This window comes from Phocoena phocoena, chromosome 10 (assembly GCF_963924675.1).
Source record: "Phocoena phocoena chromosome 10, mPhoPho1.1, whole genome shotgun sequence".
Taxonomy (NCBI): Eukaryota; Metazoa; Chordata; class Mammalia; order Artiodactyla; family Phocoenidae; genus Phocoena; species Phocoena phocoena.
This window is the reverse complement of record NC_089228.1, coordinates 4,583,342-4,605,849: the sequence shown is the minus strand read 5'-3', so window position 1 is coordinate 4,605,849 and position 22,508 is coordinate 4,583,342. Positions and strand designations below refer to the sequence as shown.

Here is a 22,508-nt window from a genome sequence, read left to right as displayed (position 1 = left end):
TTGCCGGGGTAGCGCCGGGAGACAAAGTGGCTCGCAGAGTTAGGCCTGTTGCTGAGGCAGGGAGGAGGGGCCCGAGGCGTGAGGGAAACCGCTATGAGGGCCGTGTTGACGTGGAGAGATAAAGCCGAGCAGTGGTGAGGAGCGGGGCAGTCCGGGAGGAGCGGGGGGCTGAGCCCCAGCGGGGATGGCGGGCGCTATGGCGTGAACCCTGGTGGTTGCCAAGGGTAACGGGCCTGCGGGCTGGGCTGAGGGCCCTGAGTCCCGGCTCTGGGCGACTGCAGGGTCGCCTTCCCACCGCTTTGCGGATGGAGAAACTGAGGCCTGGAGAGGGAACAAGGGGATGTACCACGCGTGAGGTAGTGGCCTGTGGAGGCGGCTTTACACGTAATCACAGTCTAATCTTGTCGTTCCTTTACTCAAAATCCATCCTGGGCTCATCATTGTTTTCCATCTTCACAACTTATGCCACTTCCGCGTATTACCTATACTCTTGTTTACTTAACCTTTTCTCTAACTTGTCCCACTTATTTTCCTTTAAACATGCTTTTACATTCTACAGGGAAACTTTATTACACCGTGTATGAAAACCAGTAGCAATTGCTGTAAATGTAAAATAACTGTAGAACTTAAAAGCAGGGAGAAACAAAACGGCGTTCACAAGTTGTAGCTAGATACTGTTGCTAGGGAACCTCTGAGCCTCAGGTGTAGTGTCTCTAGAGCTAGAGATTTAGCAAGTGTGGTTGGAGAGGTGCTTGAGTTGAATAGCATCAAAGCAAGACTTTCTCCTATGTTTTGTTAGAAGGTTTGAAAGAGTATCGAAAGAGAATGACTTTCTCACTTTATGATTCACCGTTGTTTAATGTCCTATTCCATTTTTATCCCCCAAATGCATCATATAACAACACATTTGGGGGCATACTGACTTATTGGGCGGTTCTCCTCAGCCTGACTTTCAAAACTTCCTACATGATCTTTTCAGCTTCATTGTGAAGCGTCTGCTTTGGCTACTGGAACAGAGCCATTCCCTCTCTGTCTTTTCTTTGGCCTCTCTGTGTGAGGCCTTCATCTCCTCACAGTGAAATCCTAAACGTCCTTAAGCCTCTCTTTGGAGATGGTCGCTCTCTTTGTACTCTGCACCAGTAATAGCTAATGCTTACTTTGTACCAGGCACTGGCTAAGAACTTCATATCTTTTATCTCATTGTCACCTCACAACAGTACCTGACATAGGTACTATACTTATTTCTGTTTTACATATGAGGCGACTGAAGCACAGAGTGGGTAAATAATTTGCCAGGGTCACACAGTGAGTAAGTGGTGGAGCCAGCTTTCTTCCTCACTCCAGAGCCAATGCTCTTAGCCACTGCATTAATTATTCCTGGTGTTACAGAGGCTGCAGACTCAAATGCCTGCAGGAATCAGGCAGGCAACGTAAATGCAAGATGTTTATTTGCATCTTGAACACAAGGAATTGTTTGTTTTCACTAGGAGTATTCTTCTTTTCTATACTGTACTTTTCTTGAAACGTATAGCCCTACAACTGTATCTTTCACTTCTACTTTTAATAGAGATTTGAGTAAAAAAAAAAACTTTTTTTTTTTTACTTTTCTCTTAACTGTTATAAAAGTATTCATAGCACAAGCTACCGATAGCTAGCAGCTGAGCATTTGATTTTGCTGTCAGATACTGAGAAGTGGCAAGGACTGTGGCAAACTGGAGAGCGCATGCTCTGACTGAAAAGGACAACAGCTGCTCTGCTTCTCCTAGTTACCACCCTGCAGGAATTTGGCCCAGCGTGGCTCAGAGCTTCCTGTTTTCACCAGAAACCAGGGATCTGGGTTTTTATGTGAAATGTCCTAATTTTTAAATGTTGGCACCTAATCTGTAATATATATATATATACAAAATAAAATACCATATGGGCCAAACAAAACGTTTGCTGGCCAAATATAGCCTGATTGGCTCCCAGTTTTCACCCCCTGGCATAGGATTTCGTTCATTCTTCTTTTGTGGTACTTAGAGTCTGCTTAGTGCAAGAGTTTATGGGAAACTGTTGATCCCAGAAGTCTATAAACCCCTTAAAAGCAATGGCTATGTCTTACTCGTTTCCAAGGCTTATTCTAGAGCCTAGACAGTCGTTGTTGTGATTATTTCATGGACAGAGGTATTCATGAATGAATGAAGAGGTGAGTGAATGAGTGATGAATGAAGATTGGTTATTTGGGTTTTGGCCCATTACAGCTATTCTAGTGTAGGGGCTTTAGGGGTTCTAGAGACCAGCAATACTGATGGCAGCTACATATGCAAGTTGATAGCCCAGAATGAGACAAACCAAAAAACTATAAAAATAAGTAGTAGAACTCCAAAATCCCAGATGTCAAAGATTCTTCCTCCACACTGAAACAGCTCCGCCTGCTGGTCTGCCCTTTTGCTTCCGTCTAACCTTCGTGTAGCAGCAGGAATTCTCTTTTTTGAGTCCTGTTGCTGTGTGATCCGTTACTCCATCTCTCATCAACCCAGAGTGACTCCCCATTACCTTCCATGTCAGATTATACACTTAATTAGGTGGTCCTTCCCCTGGCCCACCCTTCCCCTTTTGCTAAGATTTAAATTTATGCTTTTCAGTTCAGCTGTAAACTCCATTTTCCTGTCCAAAGGCCCTTCCCAAATGTTCTCTTATTCTTCTCTGAGCTCCTTCTTTTCTCCCTTCAAAGCAGTGCTCTAGATTCTTCTCAACCATGATGCCTTATTCCAGGCAGGCTGCCATCTGCTCTGCCCCTCATCCACAGCAGCTGTGGGCCAGACTGTTTACATGCCTTATCTTGTTTAATCTCCACAGCAGCCTTTGAGGTTGGAATTGTTACCCCATTTATAGATGAAGAAACTGAGACTTAATGAGGTAACAATTTGCTTAAGATTCAAATCAAGTAAGTGGGGGCTGGATCAGGTTGTGCAGGATTTGGAGAGGCACCTTGAGACTTCAGTTGACAGTGGGGTGGGCACAGGGTTGGTAGAGGACAGTTTGCAGGACCCACCCTCTGTCTCTCTGCAATGGAATCTGACAATGTCCGTTTTTCTTAAAAGGGGGCAGGTGGGGAGAGAGAGCCATCCTACTGTACTGTCTGCAGACGGGTAAACTCCCTAGCCCTGGAAGTGTTCAAGCAGAGGCTGGATCCATCAATAGGGGGTTCCTGCCCTGGTAGGGGAGTTGGGCTATATGACAGGGTCTAGGGTCTTTCCCAATAGTTTGGGAAAGTTTCTGTGGTCTTATGATGTAATTAAAGCCCAAGGGGTTCAAGATAAAAATCTTGTCAGTTTGTCAGTTATACTCATTTTGTGTCTAGGACAATGCCATGTACTGTGGGTCCACAAATGTCTAAAATAGGGTCATTACCCTGAAATTGCATATGACTGTAATTAAGGGAATAAGATAGTATCTGAAACAGTGTAAATACAGAAGATTATATAACTCTTAAGTTGAACTGTACAGATTCTAAGTACAATAAGAATTTGGATTGGGGTAAATCAGATGTGTATGTTATACTTTAGAAAAGCAAACTTCAAGAAATGCAGAGAAAATGAATTTTCACATCTGAAAGGAAGGTAGCTAAAGACTTGGCTCAAGTGAGATGCTCAGAAATGATTTGCTAATAATTCAGCCCAAAATGATCCTAGTGAAGAAGAAGCCACACGGGAACCACTTTGATGGGCTCAGATATGTACAAGGCAGGAAGGAAGCCACACGACCAAGATGACTGTGGAAGAGAGGTGCAGACCCCTCCCAAACCTCGTGCCTCACCAGCTCCCCACAGGAGGTGGTGCTTGTGTACCCTGCGAGGCGGGAGGGCAGCTCCCTAGCCTTGCTGTGTAGGTGAGGACCACAGCTCAGGCCGGAGGTCAGCCCTTCTGGCCCCAGCTCCCCCGGCTTTCCCCTTTCCCGCCCTGCTTTTCCGCAGAGTGTGAAACGCACCCAGTACGTCGTCCCCTAGGTTCTGAGAAAGAAAGCCTGAGAGACGGGAAGGCTCAGGTCTGTTACCACATAACAGCAAGGAAGCTGAAGGACTCAGGGTTTGTGTTTGCTTCTATCACGAGGGATGCCCAACTGGAGAGGGGTAGCAATCGCTGTGTTCCAGCTTCTCCATCAGCCAGCTGTATGACAGCAGACAGATGACTCGCCTGTGTACTTCAGTTTCCTCATCAGTAAAAATGGGCCAATAATGCCTGGCCTGTCTGAGGCATTATGTTAGCATAAGGTCAAATGAGATCATGTAAATTTACCCTCTTCAACAACTCTTAACTCTTGAGTATATGTGAAGAATTATTTTTATTAAAGGAAGCTTCTGAGGTCAATGGAGCCTATATAAGAACTCTGAATTCTATGTGTGATGCCTTGAGTAGATGATAACACTTTTTTTTTTTCCTGCTGATGAAACATGGAGACTCTTGCTAATTATTTTGTCAACTATGGCATATGCAAATAATAATTATAATGGAGGCCACAAGCGTAGTGGTTAGAGCTTGGGCTGCAGAGTCAGACTGCTTGTGCTTGAATTCTGGCTCCACCTCTACTCAGTAGCAGTTTATTTTCAGGCAAGTTAGTTAACTTCTCTGTGCCTTAGTTTTCTCATCTGTAAAACAGATATAAGGTTGTTGTGAAAATTAAGTGAGTTAATACATGTAAAGCATTTAAACTGTACTTTGCACACGTAAATAAATGTGCTTAATAAATATTAGTCACTGTTGTTAAAGTATTGAGGGTGGCATAGATTTGTTATACTTGACAGTGATTCAGGAGAGTGGAAGGCCATATAGCACAGACTGTAAAGTCAGACCTGAGTTAAAATTCTGGCCCTTTCACTTGCTGTGTGATGTTGGGCAAGATACTTGACCTCTCTGAACTGTGGTGTCCTCAACCACAAAATTGAGTAGTAATTCTTACCTCATAGAATGCTTGTGAGGACAGAATAAAATAATGCATTTGAAGAGCTCAGCATTGGGTGTTTGTGGTAAATGCTCCAAGTAGTTACCAGGGTGTGGTTTTTTTTTTTGGCCGCACCGCGCGTGGCTTTTGGGATCTTATTTCCCTGACCAGGGATCAAGCCCGCGCCTTCGGCAATGAAATTGTGGAGTCTTAACCCCTGGACCGCCAGGGAATACTCCAGGGTGTATATTTTTCGATCACTCACAGGTGCCAGGTTAATTTATCCCATGCTCAGCTTTTACAGTAGGCCATCTTGGCAGTGCTGTCTGACACATTCTTACTAGGGTCACCTGAACTAATGAAACCCTCTGCCTGGGGGCATTTGAGAATCTTTGTAATACGGCTCCAGCCTGTTTTTTCCAGCCTTATTGCTCCCTGTTGCCTTGCACATAGCCAAATGTTTCAGTCAAATTAGGTTATTTAGACATTTGCTATTCCCACTGTCTTGTCTTTGCTTGTTCTGTTTTCTGTGCCTGAAATGCTGCACCTACCCAGTCTCCTCCTGCATGTCTCAGAAGCCCTACCTTTTTCACATATTGTTTTCTCCAAATCAGAACACTGTGTCCACTCCTTGGAGTCCTACAATATATGCTTTAATGTGTCTCCTAAAGCCTCTATCACAGTATTATTCTATATTTCATCCAGTCTAAGAGGTCACTGATTGTAAAATATCATTATTTTACATACGACTAAGAAAGCAAAAAATGCTGCCAGTTAAACTGACACATCATCAATTATAAGACACATCCCCAAATTAGAAATGTTCAAATGTGAAAAAAAACGTGTGCTTTACAATTGATGATGTGATTCTTTGTGGATGTCTGAGCATCCATCACCTTTCCTCAGGATGGTAATTTCCTTGAGGGCAGGGAGGGTCTGCGATTTACTCATCTTGTATCTCTTAGCTCCTAGCACCTAAGAGGCACTTGGTAAGTATCTGATTAATTGGAAAGAGTAATGTTTTTTTTTTTCCGCCTGTGCCTCACGGCATGTGGAACTTCCCCACCCAGGGATCGAACCCGTGCCCCCTGCATTGGAAGCGTGGAGTCTTAACCACTGGACCACCAGGGAAGTCCAGTAATGATATTTTAATAAATGACCAACTTTTTCAGAGACCTGTGGATTTGCTAGCCCTCACACGTTCTCTCAGTTTGTGTAGCCTTCATGGTATTATTAGATGAGGTAGTGCCCTCCACTGTTTACTCTTTGAATCACGTCTGTCGTCTGGCTTCTGGACAGGTGGAAATTGGGACACAACAGCTAACTGCCAAGTGAATTGTGATTGAAGATGTGGTAGTTGAATGGAATTTGCAACCAAATGCAATTCTTAGCTATTATTTTTCTCCCTCAGACACAATCAGTGCTTCGTAATGGAAATAAAGTTTGCTTTCCCAGCTATTAGCAGACCTCATCATTTTGGTTCCTAATTGTCCTTTTGTCTTGTCTTGTCTCCCGTTTAGTGTATATGACCTTGCATTTAAGCCCGACGGAACCCAACTGATTTTGGCTGCAGGAAACAGATTACTGGTAGGATTTTGTCTGAGTTTCCTTTTTAAGTGCTTTTTTTCCTCTGCCTCTTATAAGTGCTCTGAAATTTGACCCTTTTTTTAAGATAAAAAAGGCAAGGTGGAAAAACCAGTCATTATTTTTTAATAGGGAAGGAAATGGGCTACTTAAAACAGGTAGGTAAACTGTCTATCAGATAGGAACCTGTGAACAATACCTCCTTTGGAGTCATTAATCTTTCCCTTTTTACTTTGAGACACCAAAGAAAGAGTTCAAAATAATTTAAATGCCTTTGAAAGTGAGCCTTTGTCAGTTCATATTTTGTCCCCCTGAAAAATTCAAACAACAGGCCTGAAGGGGCTCCCTCTGTGAGAAGCCAGATAGCCTGACCCCAGCTTTTAGGCACTGGCCTTCCTAAACAATTCCATATGGATGCTGTCCTATTTTTCATATTTTCAAAGAACGTAAGCTGTCTCTGGAACCTGTCCCAGTGTATAAAAGTAATTTTCAGAGAACTCTTTATGTTTGACCTAAAACCCTTTGCATGATCTCCCCTTCCTCCTGCGTAAGTCCGCTTCCTCTTGCTCTGTTGTCTCAAGATATGCAGACGGCCTGATCTCCATTCTGTGCATGGTAACTACATAATCTGAAAGCTGCGGGTAAATTGTTCTGCAGACTTCTTCTGTCCAGGGTAAACAATCCAAATCCTTTTAGGTTTTTCCCATAGGTTATCTTCTCCAACACTGACCATTTCTGGAGGGTTTTGCTTTTATTTCTCAGATGGTGTGTTTTTTAAATCTCCACATATTTATACACAGCTATAAAATCGTAAATGCACGTTACAGATGGGTTTTAAAACACTCCCTACAATTTGCAAACCCAGAGTTCAGGTCTGTGACTTCCAACTCTTGGTAGCAAGTATGAAACATCTCTCTGTGATGTTGGTAGTAGGGCAGGGCTACACTGGCATTTAATCATGCTCTAGCTGGGCTCTTTGTGCTGGCTCTATTAGGGAGGGCCTAGCTTGTTTGGTCATATATCCAAATACATGCAAGGGGGGTGAACTGTGTAGAGAAGTTTCACGGAGTGAAGTTTTGTTTCTCGAGCATTAATGGCACATTTCCGGCCATGTAATGGGCAGAATCAGAGCCTCTCCTTCTTGGGTTTCCCAACTTTAAGTCACATTCTTTCTGGTTTCTTGGTTCAGTTTTTACTTGGTGCAAATTTAGAATATTGACAAATGTGTTGTTTTGACAACAAAAATAGGAGCAGCAACCTGCAGGGATTCTGACTACTGGATGCCACGCGGGTAATCTGTACTTTTGTCTCTTTTTTGCCAGGTTTACGACACGTCTGATGGCACCTTACTTCAGCCCCTAAAGGGACACAAAGATACTGTGTACTGTGTGGCATATGCGAAGGATGGTAAGAGGCTGCTCTGGATTTAGTGTCTGTAATGGCCTCACAGCCGCTCATTTCTCTCCTTGGCTGCGCCTTCGTCGTGTTGAGTGAGCTCAAGTACAGCTTGCAGTTTCGGAAGATAGATAGTCTCTTAGACTTCAGTTCAGTCATTCAATTCAATTCAGTCATTCAAGTATTTATTGAGGCCCATCTGTGTGTCAGGCGTTGTTCTAGCTGCTTGAGATACTTCAGAGAGCAAAACAAAGAGTCCTGCCCTTATGGGGCTTTTATCTATGTGGCGGGGGTTGTGGGGGAAGGAGAGAGAGTATGAGGGAAGGCAAATAAGTAAATTGAACAGTACGGCGGAAGGTAGTGTTAGGAAGAATAAAAAGTAGAACAGAATAAGGGGGATTGAGAGTGCTGTGTGGGCAGGGCATTGGGTACAGTGTTGAACAGGGTAGTCATGGTGGCTCATTGAGATGGGGACAGGCAAGCAAAGACTTGAAGGTGGGGAGGCAGGGAAATAACGACTGAGCATCTGGGGAAAGAGAGCTCCTCACAGAGGGAAGAGCCATTGCAGAGGCCCTCAGGTGGGGTGTGCCTTTCTGGGGCTGGGACAGAGAGAATCGGTGGGGAGCAATAGGGGAAGAGGGTAGAGAGGTAGCAGGTGTGGGCTGGCTGGATTCTGTTGGCTGTTGTAGAACTTTGGCTTTGATTCTCACTGAAAACAGGGAACCACTAAAGAGTTCTGAGCAGAGGAGAAATCTAATTGGATTTATATTTTAAAAGGATCCCTCCAGATGCTGTACGCCAAACAGCCTGCAAGGGCTGAGGGTTGGGCAGAAAGACGAGTGAAGAAGCGTCAGCCACTGGTGATGGCAGCTCAGACCCCTGTAGGAGCAGAGAAAGTGGGGAGCAGTGGTCAGAGTCGATACAGTTGGAAGGTGGAGCCAGTAGGATTGCCTGACAGAATGTGGGGCGTGAAGAAAGGAGTCGGGGGTGACTCCATGGTTTTTCACCTGAATGACTGAAAGGATGGAGTTGCCCTCCACTGAGATGGGGAAGGCTGCAGGCCGAGAAACTTACAGCAGGAGATCCGGAGTTCAGTTTCACACGTGTTGAGTTTGAGGAAAGTTGACGCGGTAGAGGTGGGGGCGGAATTGCTGGAACAGAGCTGCTGAGTGGGAAGAGGAGAGGGGATCCAGGGCAGAGGTGAGCATGGTGGGAAGTGGAGGATGTCACTGCAAGTGCTGGCAGCGGGGGCATGTCGTAGTAGGAGTCTAACAGAATTCTCTTCCGTTTTTTCAGTGAGATAGGAAGCAGCAACATCTGAGAGTGAGGATGGGGAAGGAGGTGTCCGAGAGTTGAGGAAAAAGAAAAAAGAGTACAACACCACCTAGTTGAGGGGCTGAGTGAATGGCCCCGGGAGGTATAGTGAGACCCTAGCTACATGAAGGGCCCACCCAAAGCTGGTGATCATGAATTGAAAGTGAGATCAGTGGTGCGATTGTGTCTTTTTCTCCGTCACTTTGAGCTGCACAGATACAGGGACAGAGGAGGTGGAGAGTTGGATTTAACCAGAGTGGTAGGTTTACAAGCACCTCTGAAGATGCGGTGAGAGGGCAAGGGCAGAGGATGTATGCAAAGGAATGATTATATACATTGACCTTGAGTAATGAGGGGTGAGCAACCTTGTTGCTGAGTAATGAGGGGTGAGAGGACCACAAGGGGTGAGGGAGGTTCTAGTGGGGTTGAAGAGTCATTGGCGTTAGGGCACCAGGTGGGGTGAGAAAGAGGAGAGGTGGTGGTCACATCGGCTGCGTGAAACTGACATTGAGAGTTAAAAGTAAATCCGTGCTACGCACAGCATAGCATCAATGGGAAGAACATGGACTTTGGGATGAGACAGCTCCAACCCGAAAAGCTCTGTGAGTCTGAGGTGGTTATTGACCCTGTCCGAGTCTCGATTTCCTCACGTGTCAAGTGGATATAGGATTAGAGGTGGCCCTCTGTGACCACTGCCGAGAAGTCGCAGAATCGATGGTACAGTGCTTAAATGAACCATGGACATCATTCAGGCTCCAGGTTTTTAATTTCTTTTAGATGACAGACCTCTTTGAGAATCTCATGAAAGCTACAGACCCCTCTCTAGAAAAATGCACCTACTTCATGTATACACACAATTTGGGGCACACAGTGTTAGTCTGATCTAGCCCAATCTCTTCATGTTACACCTACATAAAGATTTAGAGAAGTCACACGACTGGCTGAGGTCATACAATGAGGTAGTGGCAAAGACAACGCTAGTTCTTGCCTGGTAGTCAGGAGCCCTATGCCACGGTAGTCATATTTTTTTATGTGCGTGTTTGAGTTTAAGTTCAGAGTAGTACCGTGGGGAGACCTGTGAGGCCTCAGAGTCTATAAGCCTAGGGCGTCTTTGGCCTGCAGCACCATCAAGGCCCTTGAGGATCGTAGAGTGAGACCTGCCATCAGGGGCATTTGTCCGCGTTTTGCATAGTCCTGCCACACACATCTTCACGTTTGATCTCCCAGCAGCCCTCTGAAGGAGGCAGGGAAGGGATCGCAGCTCCTCTCACGGATCAGAAAACAGGCTTGGAGCGATTACGGGTGACGGTGGCAGAGCTGGGCCTGACCTGGATCCTCTGACTGCAGAGCCCTTGTTCTTTCTGGTGTATCATGCTGCCCCTCGTGACACTCATGTAATGATAAGGAAGTCTTTTCCCCTTGGATCTAGAAGTGAGGATACACTGAATTTGGTTTTGCTCTTTAAAAAATGATGATTTTGCTTGTTTCCGATTTCCCCCTAAAATTGAATAAGTATTTAATGAGCAACTATGATACAAAGGTGTATTAAGAGCTAGTTTTTCTTCAAGGAAAGCAATACAAGGCAATGTAAGGAAATAATAATAATAGCTACTTTTGTTTAGCATTCATTCTAGGCCAGGCACAGACCTAAGCACTTTAATCTCATTTAATCTTCACAACAACTGTGAGGTAAATACTGTTGTTGCGTCCACTTTTCACATGAGGAAATGAAGGCCTAGAGATGTTCAGTAGCTTGTTCCTGGTCCTGCAGCTGGTGGGTGACGTCACTGGGGATTCCAGCTCCGACTCTGAGCCCTTAGTCCACACTCTTCCTCACCTGCTGCCTGCCAGTGTAAGGGAGCAGTGACAGAAATAATAAATAAGAGCAGCTTCTATTATTTAGTATTTGCAGCAGTGTCACATGGCCCAAGCAGTGTGAAAATGAAAATCTCATCTGTCACTCTTTTGCTTAAAGTCTTTCTTTGGGATAGAGAGCAGGATCTTACTGTGGCCTCGAAGCCCCTAGAGATCCCTCCCCCACCCACCTCACCCTTTGCCCTTGATGTTCCATGCTGGCTGCCTCTCAGCTCCTCACACATGCAGGTTTTTCCTGCCTCAGGGCCTTTGCACATCTGTTTGACCCATATGGATGGGTCTCTCTCCTCTCGTTGCACCTGGCTAAGCTTTGCTCAACCTTTAGGTCTCAATGAAAGATACCATTCTCACAGAAACCTCCCTCACCAAAATTGGGTCCTCAGGTATTCTCTTTTATAGGGCCTGCTTTTTTTTCTCACTACGTCGTATTTGAATTGGATTAATTTAATTTAATGCCTACTTTTCCCACCAGACAAACTCTATGAAGGTGGACCGCATGTATGTTTTAATCACTACTTGATTCTGAGCACAGAACATGATGCTGGCATGTGATAGGCCCTCAGTACATCTTTGTTAGTGCCAGGCAGAGCAGGATATGAGCTCAAACTTCCTGACTCCAAAGTACTGCCACTCAGTACAGATAAGAAGAAGGGGTAGAGAAGCAACTGACACATACTAGGGACCTTAAGGAAGTCGTTTTCTAAGAAATACTCTGCAAAATGCTAGCCTAAATGAATGTGAAAATTTATTCTTTTTAAAAACACTTTTAGGCAAGCGCTTTGCTTCTGGATCAGCTGACAAAAGCGTTATTATCTGGACGTCAAAATTGGAAGGCATTCTGAAGTACACGTAAGTAACCGTTTAGGTTTACGGTATTATTAGTTTGCCTCTTACTGAGCTACTGTAGCAAAAGGCCCTTAGCAAAGCTATCAGGGAGGACTTTTTTCTCTGCAGTTGAACTTCAAGTGAAGTTGTGGGGTTGTGCGCTGGGAGGGTTGGGGAATGAGTAAGTGAGGGAACAGTTCTTGAGCACTGCTGGCTTAGCCAGCACTGGGCTAGGTGTTTTCGTGTAGCTCAGTTTAGTTAATCTGATATCGCACATTCCACCCCACCCCGACCTGTCCTTTTTCAAGAGCCTCACATCCAGCCACGGTTGACACCCTGAGACTTGGGGTCAGTGTGCTCCAGGCCCCTCTCAGTGCAGAGGCTCTCCTCCTCTTCTTCCCCATCCCTCCGCCTGGTTAACCCCTACTCACTCTGCACATCTCAGATGTTGCTTCTTCTGTGAAGACTTTCCTGCCCCTGGAGCCTTGATTGGGTCTCCTTCATGGTGCTTCTCACAGCTGTAGTTTTTCTTCTTTCGTTTGGCCATAACGTGTGGCATGTGGGATCTTAGTTCCCCAACCAGGGACTGAACCTGTGCCCCGAGCAGTGGGAGCATGGAGTCTTAACCACTGGACAGCCAGGGAAGTCCCTAACAGCTGTAGTTTTACACTTATTCTGGTGGCTGATTGATACCTCCCATCAGCCTGTAAGCTCCATGAGGGCAGACACTGCGTCTGTTTTGCTCATGCTGTGTCACTGGTGCCTACTGCAATGCCTGGCCTGTAGTAGGTACTCAACAAATGATCGTTTTTCTTTCTTTTTTTTTTTTTAAATTATTTATTTATTTATGGCTGTGTTGCGTCTTTGTTTCTGTGCGAGAGCTTTCTCTAGTTGCGGCAAGTGGGGGCCACTCTTCATCGCGGTGCATGGGCCTCTCACTATCGCGGCCTCTCACTATCGCAGCCTCTCTTGTTGCGGAGTACAGGCTCCAGACACGCAGGCTCAGTAATTGTGGCTCACGGGCCTAGTTGCTCCGCGGCATGTGGGATCTTCCCAGACCAGGGCTCGAACCCGTGTCCCCTGCATTGGCAGGCAGATTCTCAACCACTGCGTCACCAGGGAAGCCCGTTTTTCTTTTTAATTGTGGTAAAATACACATAACATATCATCCTAAGCATTTTTAAGTGTATGATTCGGTAGTGCTAAGTACATCCATGTTGTCGTGCAGCCAGTCTCCAGGACTATTTTTCATCTTGCAAAACTGAAGCTCCACACCCATTAAGCAGCCACTTCCATTCCCCGTCCCCCAGCCCTAGGCACCACCATTCTACTTTCTGTCTCTATGAATTTGACTACTCTGGGTACCGTATATAAGTGGAATCCTATGGTGTTTGTCCTTTTGTAACTGGTTTATTTCACTGAGCGTAATGTCCTCAAGGTTCCTGTGTCAGAACTCCCTTACATTTTAATGCTGAATAATATTCTGGTGTATGTACAGAGCATATTTTGTTTATCCATTCATCTGTTATTGACGGACATTTGGGTTACTTCCACCTCTTGGCTATTCAGAATAATGCTGCTGTGAACACCGATGTACAAATCAACAGATCAATATTTGAATGAATGAATGAATGAATGAGGTTGTAAGTAAAGTATTACCCAGAAGTGGAGGAATAAAACTCAGGTTGAGGGACTTCCCTGGTGGCACAGTGGTTAAGAATCCACCTGCCAATGCAGGGGACATGGGTTTGAGCCCTGGTCCGGGAAGATCCCACGTGCCGCAGAGCAACTAAGCCCGTGTGCCACAGCTACTGAGCCTGCACTCCAGAGCCCATGAGCCACAACTGCTGAGCCCGCGTGCCACAACTAGTGAAGCCTGTGTGCCTAGAGCCCGTGCTCCACAGCAAGAGAAGCCACTGCGATGAGAAGCCCGCGCACCGCAACAAAGAGTAGCCCCCACTCACTGCAACTAGAGGAAGCCCGTATGCAGCAACGAAGACCCAGTACAGCCAAAAATCAAAATTAATTAATTAATTAAAAACAAAAAACAGGGCTTCCCTGGTGGCGCAGTGGTTGAGAGTCCGCCTGCCGATGCAGGGGACACGGGTTCGTGCCCCGGTCCGGGAAGATCCCACATGCTGTGGAGCGGCTAGGCCCTTGAACCATGGCCGCTGAGCCTGCGCGTCCGGAGCCTGTGCTCCGCAATGGGAGAGGCCACAACAGTGAGAGGCCCGCGTACCGCAAAAAAAACAAAAAAACAAAAAACAACTCAGGCTGAGATGCCCCGTGTGGTACGTGACTCACTCAGCTTTCATTGTTATCTCAGATGTTTCCAGATATTGGTCTAGTATTTTCATTGTACCTCCATCCTGTATTAATGAATGTATTTCCAGGCCTCCACAAAGCAATAAGTGTTAGGGCCATTAATATGGCACTTCTTATGCACCTGGTGCTAGGCAAGGTGGTTTACGTCATTCTCTTACTAGATGGCACACCAGAGGTGTGCAGCATGCTAGTCTTGGACGAGGTGGCATTTAAGCTAGGCCAGTCTGATGGGTGGGTAATGTTTGAGAGAGGAAAATAGTGGGTTGGGGGTAGCCCAGGAGGGGAGAACTCATCCCTGTGCTTTTAATTGGTCACTTGCATCAGAGTTCCCGGTGTGGAGTCAGAGAGGCTGTGGACCCATCGTTAAAATCTTGAGCTGTAGCCACTGAAGCATTTGTGGTTTGCTGCATAATCATCTACATTTGTTTACTTCCCAGGCACAATGATTCTATCCAGTGTGTCTCCTACAACCCTGTTACCCACCAGCTGGCGTCCTGTTCCTCCAGTGACTTTGGTAGGTTCTGATTCCCAGTGCCTTGTCTGGGAATAACTGAAAATTGGCAAACAGTGCTGAAATCTATCCAGAATATGGTGGTTTTGTCCTGAGAGAGTTAATGCCGTTCTACCTCCCTTCAATGGCTGAAGGGAGGCTGGCACTTGTTCTTTAAATTGTGTAGAAACCAGGAGAGTGAGTGATGGCACTGAGTCTGGTAAGAAGTCTGGGAGACAGCAGGAAGGGCCCTGGGAGGGAGATGGTGAGAGGGATGGGAGAGCACAGGCGTTAAGTTGGTGTTGCCACCTCTGGGAAGCCTTCCCCGCCCCACCCTGGCAGGGACAGTTCAGTTGTCCCCACTTCCGGGTCCCCCAGCGTCCGTGTATGTGTGGAAAGCTTCGCTGTGCTTCTTGTGCGGCGTGTCCCCATTAGTTGTTCAGTGGCTGTGGCTGTCCTTCCTGAGGGGCTGAATGCCCCGAGGAGTTCACCCACCCCACACACGGCACTGGTGTGGTCCTGGCTCAGAGGAGAAGCAGTGAGACGTCAGCGAAGAGGCAGGAACGCGAACAGAGGCTTGCATGTTCTCCTTTCAAGGTCGATTCTTGCTTACAGCTCATAAGTTCCGTCTTCCTTGCTAAGAGATAGTGGTTACAACAGAACAGCCATTGTTGAAGTCAAGGAGCGAGAGATCTAATCCCTTTCAGTTTCCCTCCTGATCTAAGATGAATGCATCCCCCAGTCCATCCACTGATAGAGTTCTGAGGTTCCAAAGAGAGGATGTAATTGAAAGCGTGTTGTATAAATAAAAGGGGAAGGGACTGTCATTCATTAAAAATTTAGCATTTTCTCCATGTGAGGCATTGGTCTGGGTGCTTACTTTTGGGGTGAAAAAGACAAAATAGAATTCCTGCCCTCAAAGAGCTTGTGGTTGGGGGCAGGTAGGGAGGAAGAATTTGTAAAAATATATTATTAAGGAATAATATTTGTTGAATGTTTGTGATATGCTAGGCACTGTGCTGAGAGTTGAAACAAATTCCTGTGTGAGCTCTGTGACGACCTCTGAGGTCTGAGGTCAGGTATTATTCTCATCCCCACTCCACTGAGGAACAGAACTTGAGCTTAGAGTGGTCCAGTGACTCACTTGAGGTCACCTAGCGGGTAAGGGATGGACCCAGGGCTTGGACCTAGGCCGTGTGATTGCATCTAGAGTCTGCTCTGATCAGTGCTGCCAGGGGCCTGGAGGGTGTGGTTTCCTCCAGCAGGAGGCTCTGAGGGGGCCTCGGTGGACCACAGGTAAGGTGTGCATAGGCTGAAATGCTGGAGGAGGCATTCTGGGCAGGGGAGAGGGGAAGCACATTGTTTGATGTTGCGCCTTGCTGTGTAAATGCGTTTCTGCCCTAGGATTACCTCCTTGGCTGTGCTTCATGGCTCAGGCAAAGAGTAGAATTTGCTTTTGTTGCCCAGACCTATACCTGTTGTGGGCCACTGAGTCACTGGCAGGAGGGAGCAAGCCGAAGGTGACCAGTGTGCCAGGGACATGGCACAGCCCAGATAGGGTCAGGAGAGACTGGATTTTCAGAAGGCGTCATTCATTACTTTGAATGCTAAGTTGTACTCTGCTTGCAGTGTAATGATTATGAACAGTGAAGTTGCCATTTCTTTGGCTTAAACTCCTGAAAAGTTGGCTATCAATTCACCCATATATCTTCCTCTCTTTTTTCTTTTGAAATAATTATAGATTCACAGTAAGTTGCAAAGATAGTTGAGAGTTCTTATGTACCCTTCTTCCTGTTTCCCCAATGGATACATCTTATGTAACTGTTGTACGGTATCAAAATCAGGAGGTGGGGCCTGGCACAATGTGTGTATATAGTTCTGTCATTTCATCCCCTGTGTAGATTACCATCACCACAAAGATACTCCTTTACCCTCATCTCCCCCATCTCCTGTTAGCACTAACCCCTTGTACCTGGTAACCATTCATCTGTTCCCCATCTTTATATAAGATGGAATCATATAGCATATGACCTTTTGAGAGTGGCTTTTTAAACTCGGCATAAAACCCTGGAGATCCATCTAAATTGTAGTGTGTACCAATAGTTTGTTCCTTTTTGTTGCTGGGTAATGTTCCAACCAACCTCTCTTCTTTTATGTTATTTTGTGTTGAAGGCTTATGGTCTCCTGAACAGAAGTCTGTCTCTAAGCACAAATCTAGCAGCAAGATCACCTGCTGCAGGTAAGTTAAGGGCAGCTCTGAAGATCGTTTTTTGTTCCCCGCTCTGCAAACAGACTCTCAAAGTCTGGTTAGTTCACACAGTAGAGAAGGTCTTGTGCTACCTAGTTGGTTTGGGCCCCATGTTTCCTCTTTTCTTTTCTCGTGGTCTCCTTGATGGGAAGAACCTGTGCTTTTGATCGGCAAGCAAAAGAGAACTGCAGGTTGCTTTTGTGCAGTTGTCCAGCAGCAGGCCTCCCCAGCATCAAGCTGTGCTCAGTGGAGGCTCTGGGGACCTGAGGCTGTCCTGGTCCAGGCAGCACATGCGCTGGAGAAAGCTCGGGCTTTGATATTAGATCTGGATTCGAATCCACATTCAGTGGCTGACAGGCTCTGTGACCTCAGGAGGTTCCTTATTTGACAAATGGGGATTAAGATGCTGACTTGATGGGGCTGCTGTGAAATGCACACGAGCTAATGAGTTTAAAGCAAGCAGCGCGGTGCCTGCACACGGTAGACGCTCTCAAATGGTGGCTGCTTGCCGCGCAGCTTCTGAGTGTAGCCTTTCTTTCCATTCAGCATTTGTTAGGCACCTGTTCTAGAGGCTAGCAACAACCAAGACGCAGATTCTGTTCTTCAGGTGCACTGGAAGTGGGGGGAGGTTGAAATGGCGAGCGGGGAATGGAGGCTGACCCCGCAATGCAGGCAAAGCTGAGGGCCGTCGTGGCAGTGCAGACAGAGACTATGGGCACCAAGAAGGTGCTCCCGCCTTCACATCTCACCCTCCACTCCAGGAAGAGATGGGACTCTCAGTTTGGCCCTCTGACTTTTACATCAGGGTCAGGATGAGCCCAGCCATTGCTGCCTCATCAGGTTGTTTCAACCAAGGTATCATCCTCGCAACTTTGACTTTCTCTGTGTTCCTTTCCCCTCCCCATGCCCGTTGTTGGTTGTTTGAACAGCTGGACAAATGACGGTCAGTACCTGGCTCTGGGGATGTTCAGCGGGGTCATCAGCATACGGAACAGAAACGGGGAGGAGAAGGTGAAGATTGAGCGGCCAGGGGGCTCCCTCTCCCCGCTGTGGTCCATCTGCTGGAGCCCTTCAAGGTGACCGCACAGCTGTCCTCCTCCTAGGACGGAAACCCTGTGGAGAAGGCCTTCCTCAGCGGGCTGAGTTCTTTCCCCCTGAGGGCTCCATGATTCAGAGGCTTCTCACCCCATTTGACTGATCTGTTTTGGAACCTATTCCATGTGAATGGAATTTTTAAAGAGCCCATCTTGAGTTTTGGAATGAATCCCAGAAATTTAGCTGAGCAGATGAGCTATCTAGACCAGCTCAGTGTGTGTGTGCGTGAGAGAGAGAGGGAGAGAGAGTATGTACGCATGTGACACAGGAGAGCCATTTCCTTAGGAATCGAGAGCTCACCTCTCTGCTGTGGCTTTATTTTGGTCTTTTCCGCCTTTCAGTTCTTCCCTCCAAGTCTGAGCAGAAGATGTGCTTTTTCATGAGCCTTTTTTACTTTTTCATGAGCCTATTTTGCTGCCCTTGTCAAAAAAAAAATCAAAATTAAGTATAAATGTCCCCAAAGCCTATAGTTCCACAAACATTTGGCAGCTACCTTCTCTAACCTTACACACGTTTTCCTTACTGCGCTCATGTGACTTTGATGGTGGACTAATAGCTTTACATCCTCTTTGTATAATTCTGTGATATTATTAAACCACCAATATCCCCCACAGAGTCCTCTGAAGGTACAGAACTTAATGTTTACCAGCCCAATGTCATTTTACAGGTGGTGCCTACTTGATTTAGAAGGTAGTTTAATTTCACTGCTTTTCTTACATCAGATTATTATGCTTCTTCATGAATAATTTTGTCCAGCCCAGGGCTGTACCATGTATGTCTAATGCCTTCAGAGGCCATTAGCCTACCCCAGAGTTCCTGCTGTTTGATTTTTGTGGCCACAGATGACTTTGTGGCTTCAGGGTACCATTTTTAATTCATGAGAAGCAGGACACCCAGTGTACCTGGTTGCTGTCCTCTTCCGGGTGGGGTTCAGGGGCTCCTTGACAGGTTTTGAAATTACAGCTTTAGTGTAGTTCTAGGCAACGTGATTGTGAACAACCACTTACTGTCTGCAGCCGATGGGAGTGTTTCTGGATGAACAGAGAGAACGAGGATGCCGAGGAAGTCATTGTCAACAGATATTTTCAGGAAATCCCTTCCACTCTGAAGTCAGCAGTGTACAGTAGTCAGGGTAGTGAGGCAGAGGAGGAAGAGCCAGAGGAAGAGGACGACAGTCCCAGGGACGACAACTTGTGAGTGTGTCCCGAGGAGCGAGAACCCTCCTTGGAAGGGTCCAGCCCCCAGCGTAGACCTGCTGGGGCAGGTGCTGCTCCGAAGCTCCTTTCTAAAAGGGACCGGGGGCGGGGGTGTTGCTGGTTAAAGCTCCTCCAGCAAGGGGGACACTCTCTCAAAACTTGTGAGTTATAAAATTCTTCTTTGAGAGACTTGAGGAAATACTGAAAAGTCTAAGGGAGAAAGTTTGACTTTTCTATAAAACCCCATCCCCTGAGGAAACCACTGTTAGCATTTTAGTGTATTTCCTCTCAGGCTTTTAGTGTGTTCATGTAATGAACCAAATCATATCGTACTTCCTTTTTTTCCACTTAACATCATAGAGTGCACTTTTTCCGGTAACATTAGCGGTCCTTTGAGAAACATGATTTTTAGTGCCTGCCTCGTGTGCCCTTGGCATGGCCGCCCAAGAGTTCAGTGAACGCTTCTTCTCTTACTGGACACTTTCTTAGCCTGTTTCCACGCCGCACCTCACCTTGTATTTGCTAGGACACGTATCAGAGAGGAGGCCCCCATCTTACCCGCAGTCCTCACACCAAATCCTCGCTGTCCAGCTGTCCTTCCTTCTTTTCAGTCGAGGTTACCTGTAGGGAAAACACTGCAGGCTGGAGTGTGGGAGCCAGGATATTCTGATTGGGCAAAAGTGATCGAGCTTAGGACTTTTCAAACTGTGTTCTGTGGTGCCTGGGGTTCCTTGGAAAAAGAAGGTGGGAGGTGGGGGACAAGGAAGGGAGGAAAGGGTGGGTTTCAGGTCCCTATCTGTGCTTCAGCCAGAGCAGACCCTTTAATTGTTAGCACAAGTGTTTGTTTTGGTAAGGAGTCCCACTGCCAGGGGAAAAAAGGGGAAAAGAAGGTTGAAAACCACCCATCCAGCTCGTGGGGCTGAACCCGACCCAGAGCTGTATGTGTTCTCCCCAAGAGGGCTCACTGTAGCCTGGGCCTCTGGATGTGTTTGGATTTCAGTGCCATTCACACAGAGTTCACCTGTGGGTCCGCTCCATCCCTCTCCATCTTTGTCTTTTTTCCCTTAGTTACGAATTAGTGCTATTTTGCCGCTCTTGGCTGGGTTTTGCAGGTAGGGCTGCACCATGCTTTGCCTGCATATCTCATGGTGCTGCCAGACGACCGCAAGGCCCTGGGCTCAAAAAGCTGGAATTAGTAAAGAAAGAGGAGGCAATATTAGGTGGGTTAAGACCAGGACTCAAGGGCTGGGAATGTCTCTCTCTTGAACTCGATTCCTGAGTAGCCTGATCCCCAGCCTTAGCTGAGGAGGTTTCTCCTGTGCTGGTCCTACAGCCCCAGTTCCTAGACACTGATCCTGATAGGCACTCAGTTTCAAAGACAGTTGTTGGTCTTTTTTTTTTTGAATTAGATCCAGTCAACCTTTTCACCTGTGCAAAAACCCCAACTGTAAGAGAACCTAGTTTTAGGTGTTAATTTCCCTCTTGAGGAGAGGCAAGCCAAGTTCCCCTCTGTCCATTAAAAAAATCAGACGATCCATGCCTTCCCAGTGCAGAAGACATACCTCTTCACCATCTCCCCATGTTTTATAGTGTGTAAGAGAGAAGCACTCTTGGGTCTGCAACCTTGCTGTTTCTTAGCTTTGCTCCTAGGAAACTGAAATGAGAGGTTTCACCTCTTCATTGTGGCAGTGTCTTGGCACCACGAGCACCTGAGTGGTGGGGCATTCAGTGAAATAACAGATACCGGGAGGGCTGAATCTCACCTGGTCCCTTCCCATTGGACTGATTGATGGGTAGGCCCACATTACAACTTTTGGCCTCTGTACTCTTGTCCAACATTTGGCAATCTGGCAGCCTGGCCAGGGCTTTCTCTTTCCTGTTGTTTGTTAAACTGTCAGGCTACACTGAGATGTAGATGCTGATGAGGGCTACACTCCTGAGCAGGCCATGGCCCCACGTAACCTTTTTTGTCTTCTGTTGATTAGAGAGGAACATAATGACATCCTGGCTGTAGCTGATTGGGGACAGAAACTTTCCTTCTATCAGCTGAGTGGAAAACAGGTATGTAACTCTATACAAGCCCGATGGGAGAAACAGTTTCGGTCATGCCTGTTTTAGTGTATTTTCATGTTTGGAGATTGTATTAATAATAATTGTACATTATTTTTGTTAGGTCCTGTTTATTGAGCATTTACTATGATACCAGCTTCGGTGCTCAGTGCTATGCATACTTTATCTCATTTAATTCTTACAAAACCTTTTGAAGTAGGTACTTTGATCAACTTTTCAGAAATGAGTAGATAATACTTAGAGCAGTGAAATAAATATCATGTCCAAGGTCTCGCACTGCTAGTAAATGATGGCACCTGGGATTGAAACGCAGCTTGGTCTGTAAGGTCTTGGTTCTAGTCATGACCCTACCTTCCTGTATTTGACTTATTCACCTTGTGAACAGTTATGAGCAGCCACTAGGCCAGCCCTTCACCTATTAGGAGCTGCTGACATAGCGCTGTGTAAGTCATTGCCTCTGCTCTGCGAGAGCTCACAGGCTGGTGGGGATAGCCAGCAGTCCCCGTGCAGTGCGATCCATGGCATGAGAGAGAATTGTACAGATAGACAGCTATAGGGACACAAAAAAAGATGGCAGCACTGCTTGGTGGAGACTGGAGATTTTGTAGAGGTGAGCTTTGAGCAGGACAAGCAGGAGCTCGCTAGGCAGAGGACAGTGGGAATGGCGTTTCAGGCAGAGGAATAGCATCTGCAAAGGCAGGGAAGAATGAGAATATGTGACAGTTCAGGCGACAGTGATTTGTTCAGGGTGACTGGATCCCCAGACTTGTGGACAAAGATGGAGCTAGAAAGGAAGATGGGGACATGACTGTAAAGGACCTGACTAGTGAGAATAAGGAGTTTGAACATCATCTACTGTAAGTATTCAGGAGCCATAGATCCAGGGAGGGAGTGACGTGGTCAGATTCCCATTTCAGAAGATTTCCTTGTTTCTGTGGATGGTGGATTAAGGTAGAGAGAGCCTGGTAGTAGGAAAATCTGTTAGTAGGCAGAAGACACTGAGGATTAGAGCGAAGGTAGTGGGGGTGGCTTGAACCACATACAAGCAGGTGAGAATTACAGCCTGTTCAATGGAGCCTTTGTTGAACAACATCCTTACTCCTCAAAAAATGTCATGCTAGAAGGGAAAGGTATCAGGTATGTGTAGCCTACCTTTGGGGCCGTTTCTTCT

At 46.5% G+C, this 22,508-nt stretch overlaps 1 protein-coding gene across 6 annotated transcripts in view; it reads left to right on the top strand.

Moving 5' to 3' along the window:
• Positions 1-27: 27 nt before the first annotated feature.
• Positions 28-22,508, top strand: part of IFT122 (intraflagellar transport 122) — a 70,434-nt gene continuing 47,953 nt past the window's right edge. For 2 of the 6 annotated variants that reach the window (XM_065885182.1, XM_065885181.1), the window contains exons 1-9: positions 94-134; positions 6,441-6,507; positions 7,827-7,911; positions 11,859-11,937; positions 14,676-14,752; positions 16,901-16,967; positions 17,906-18,052; positions 19,088-19,264; positions 21,253-21,328. In XM_065885182.1, coding sequence (XP_065741254.1) covers positions 94-134; positions 6,441-6,507; positions 7,827-7,911; positions 11,859-11,937; positions 14,676-14,752; positions 16,901-16,967; positions 17,906-18,052; positions 19,088-19,264; positions 21,253-21,328 — 816 coding nt within the window. Of the gene's footprint in view, positions 135-6,440; positions 6,508-7,826; positions 7,912-11,858; positions 11,938-14,675; positions 14,753-16,900; positions 16,968-17,905; positions 18,053-19,087; positions 19,265-21,252; positions 21,329-22,508 lie in introns of all 6 variants that reach the window. The other 4 variants (XM_065885187.1, XM_065885185.1, XM_065885183.1 and 1 more) reach the window with 3 other exon arrangements.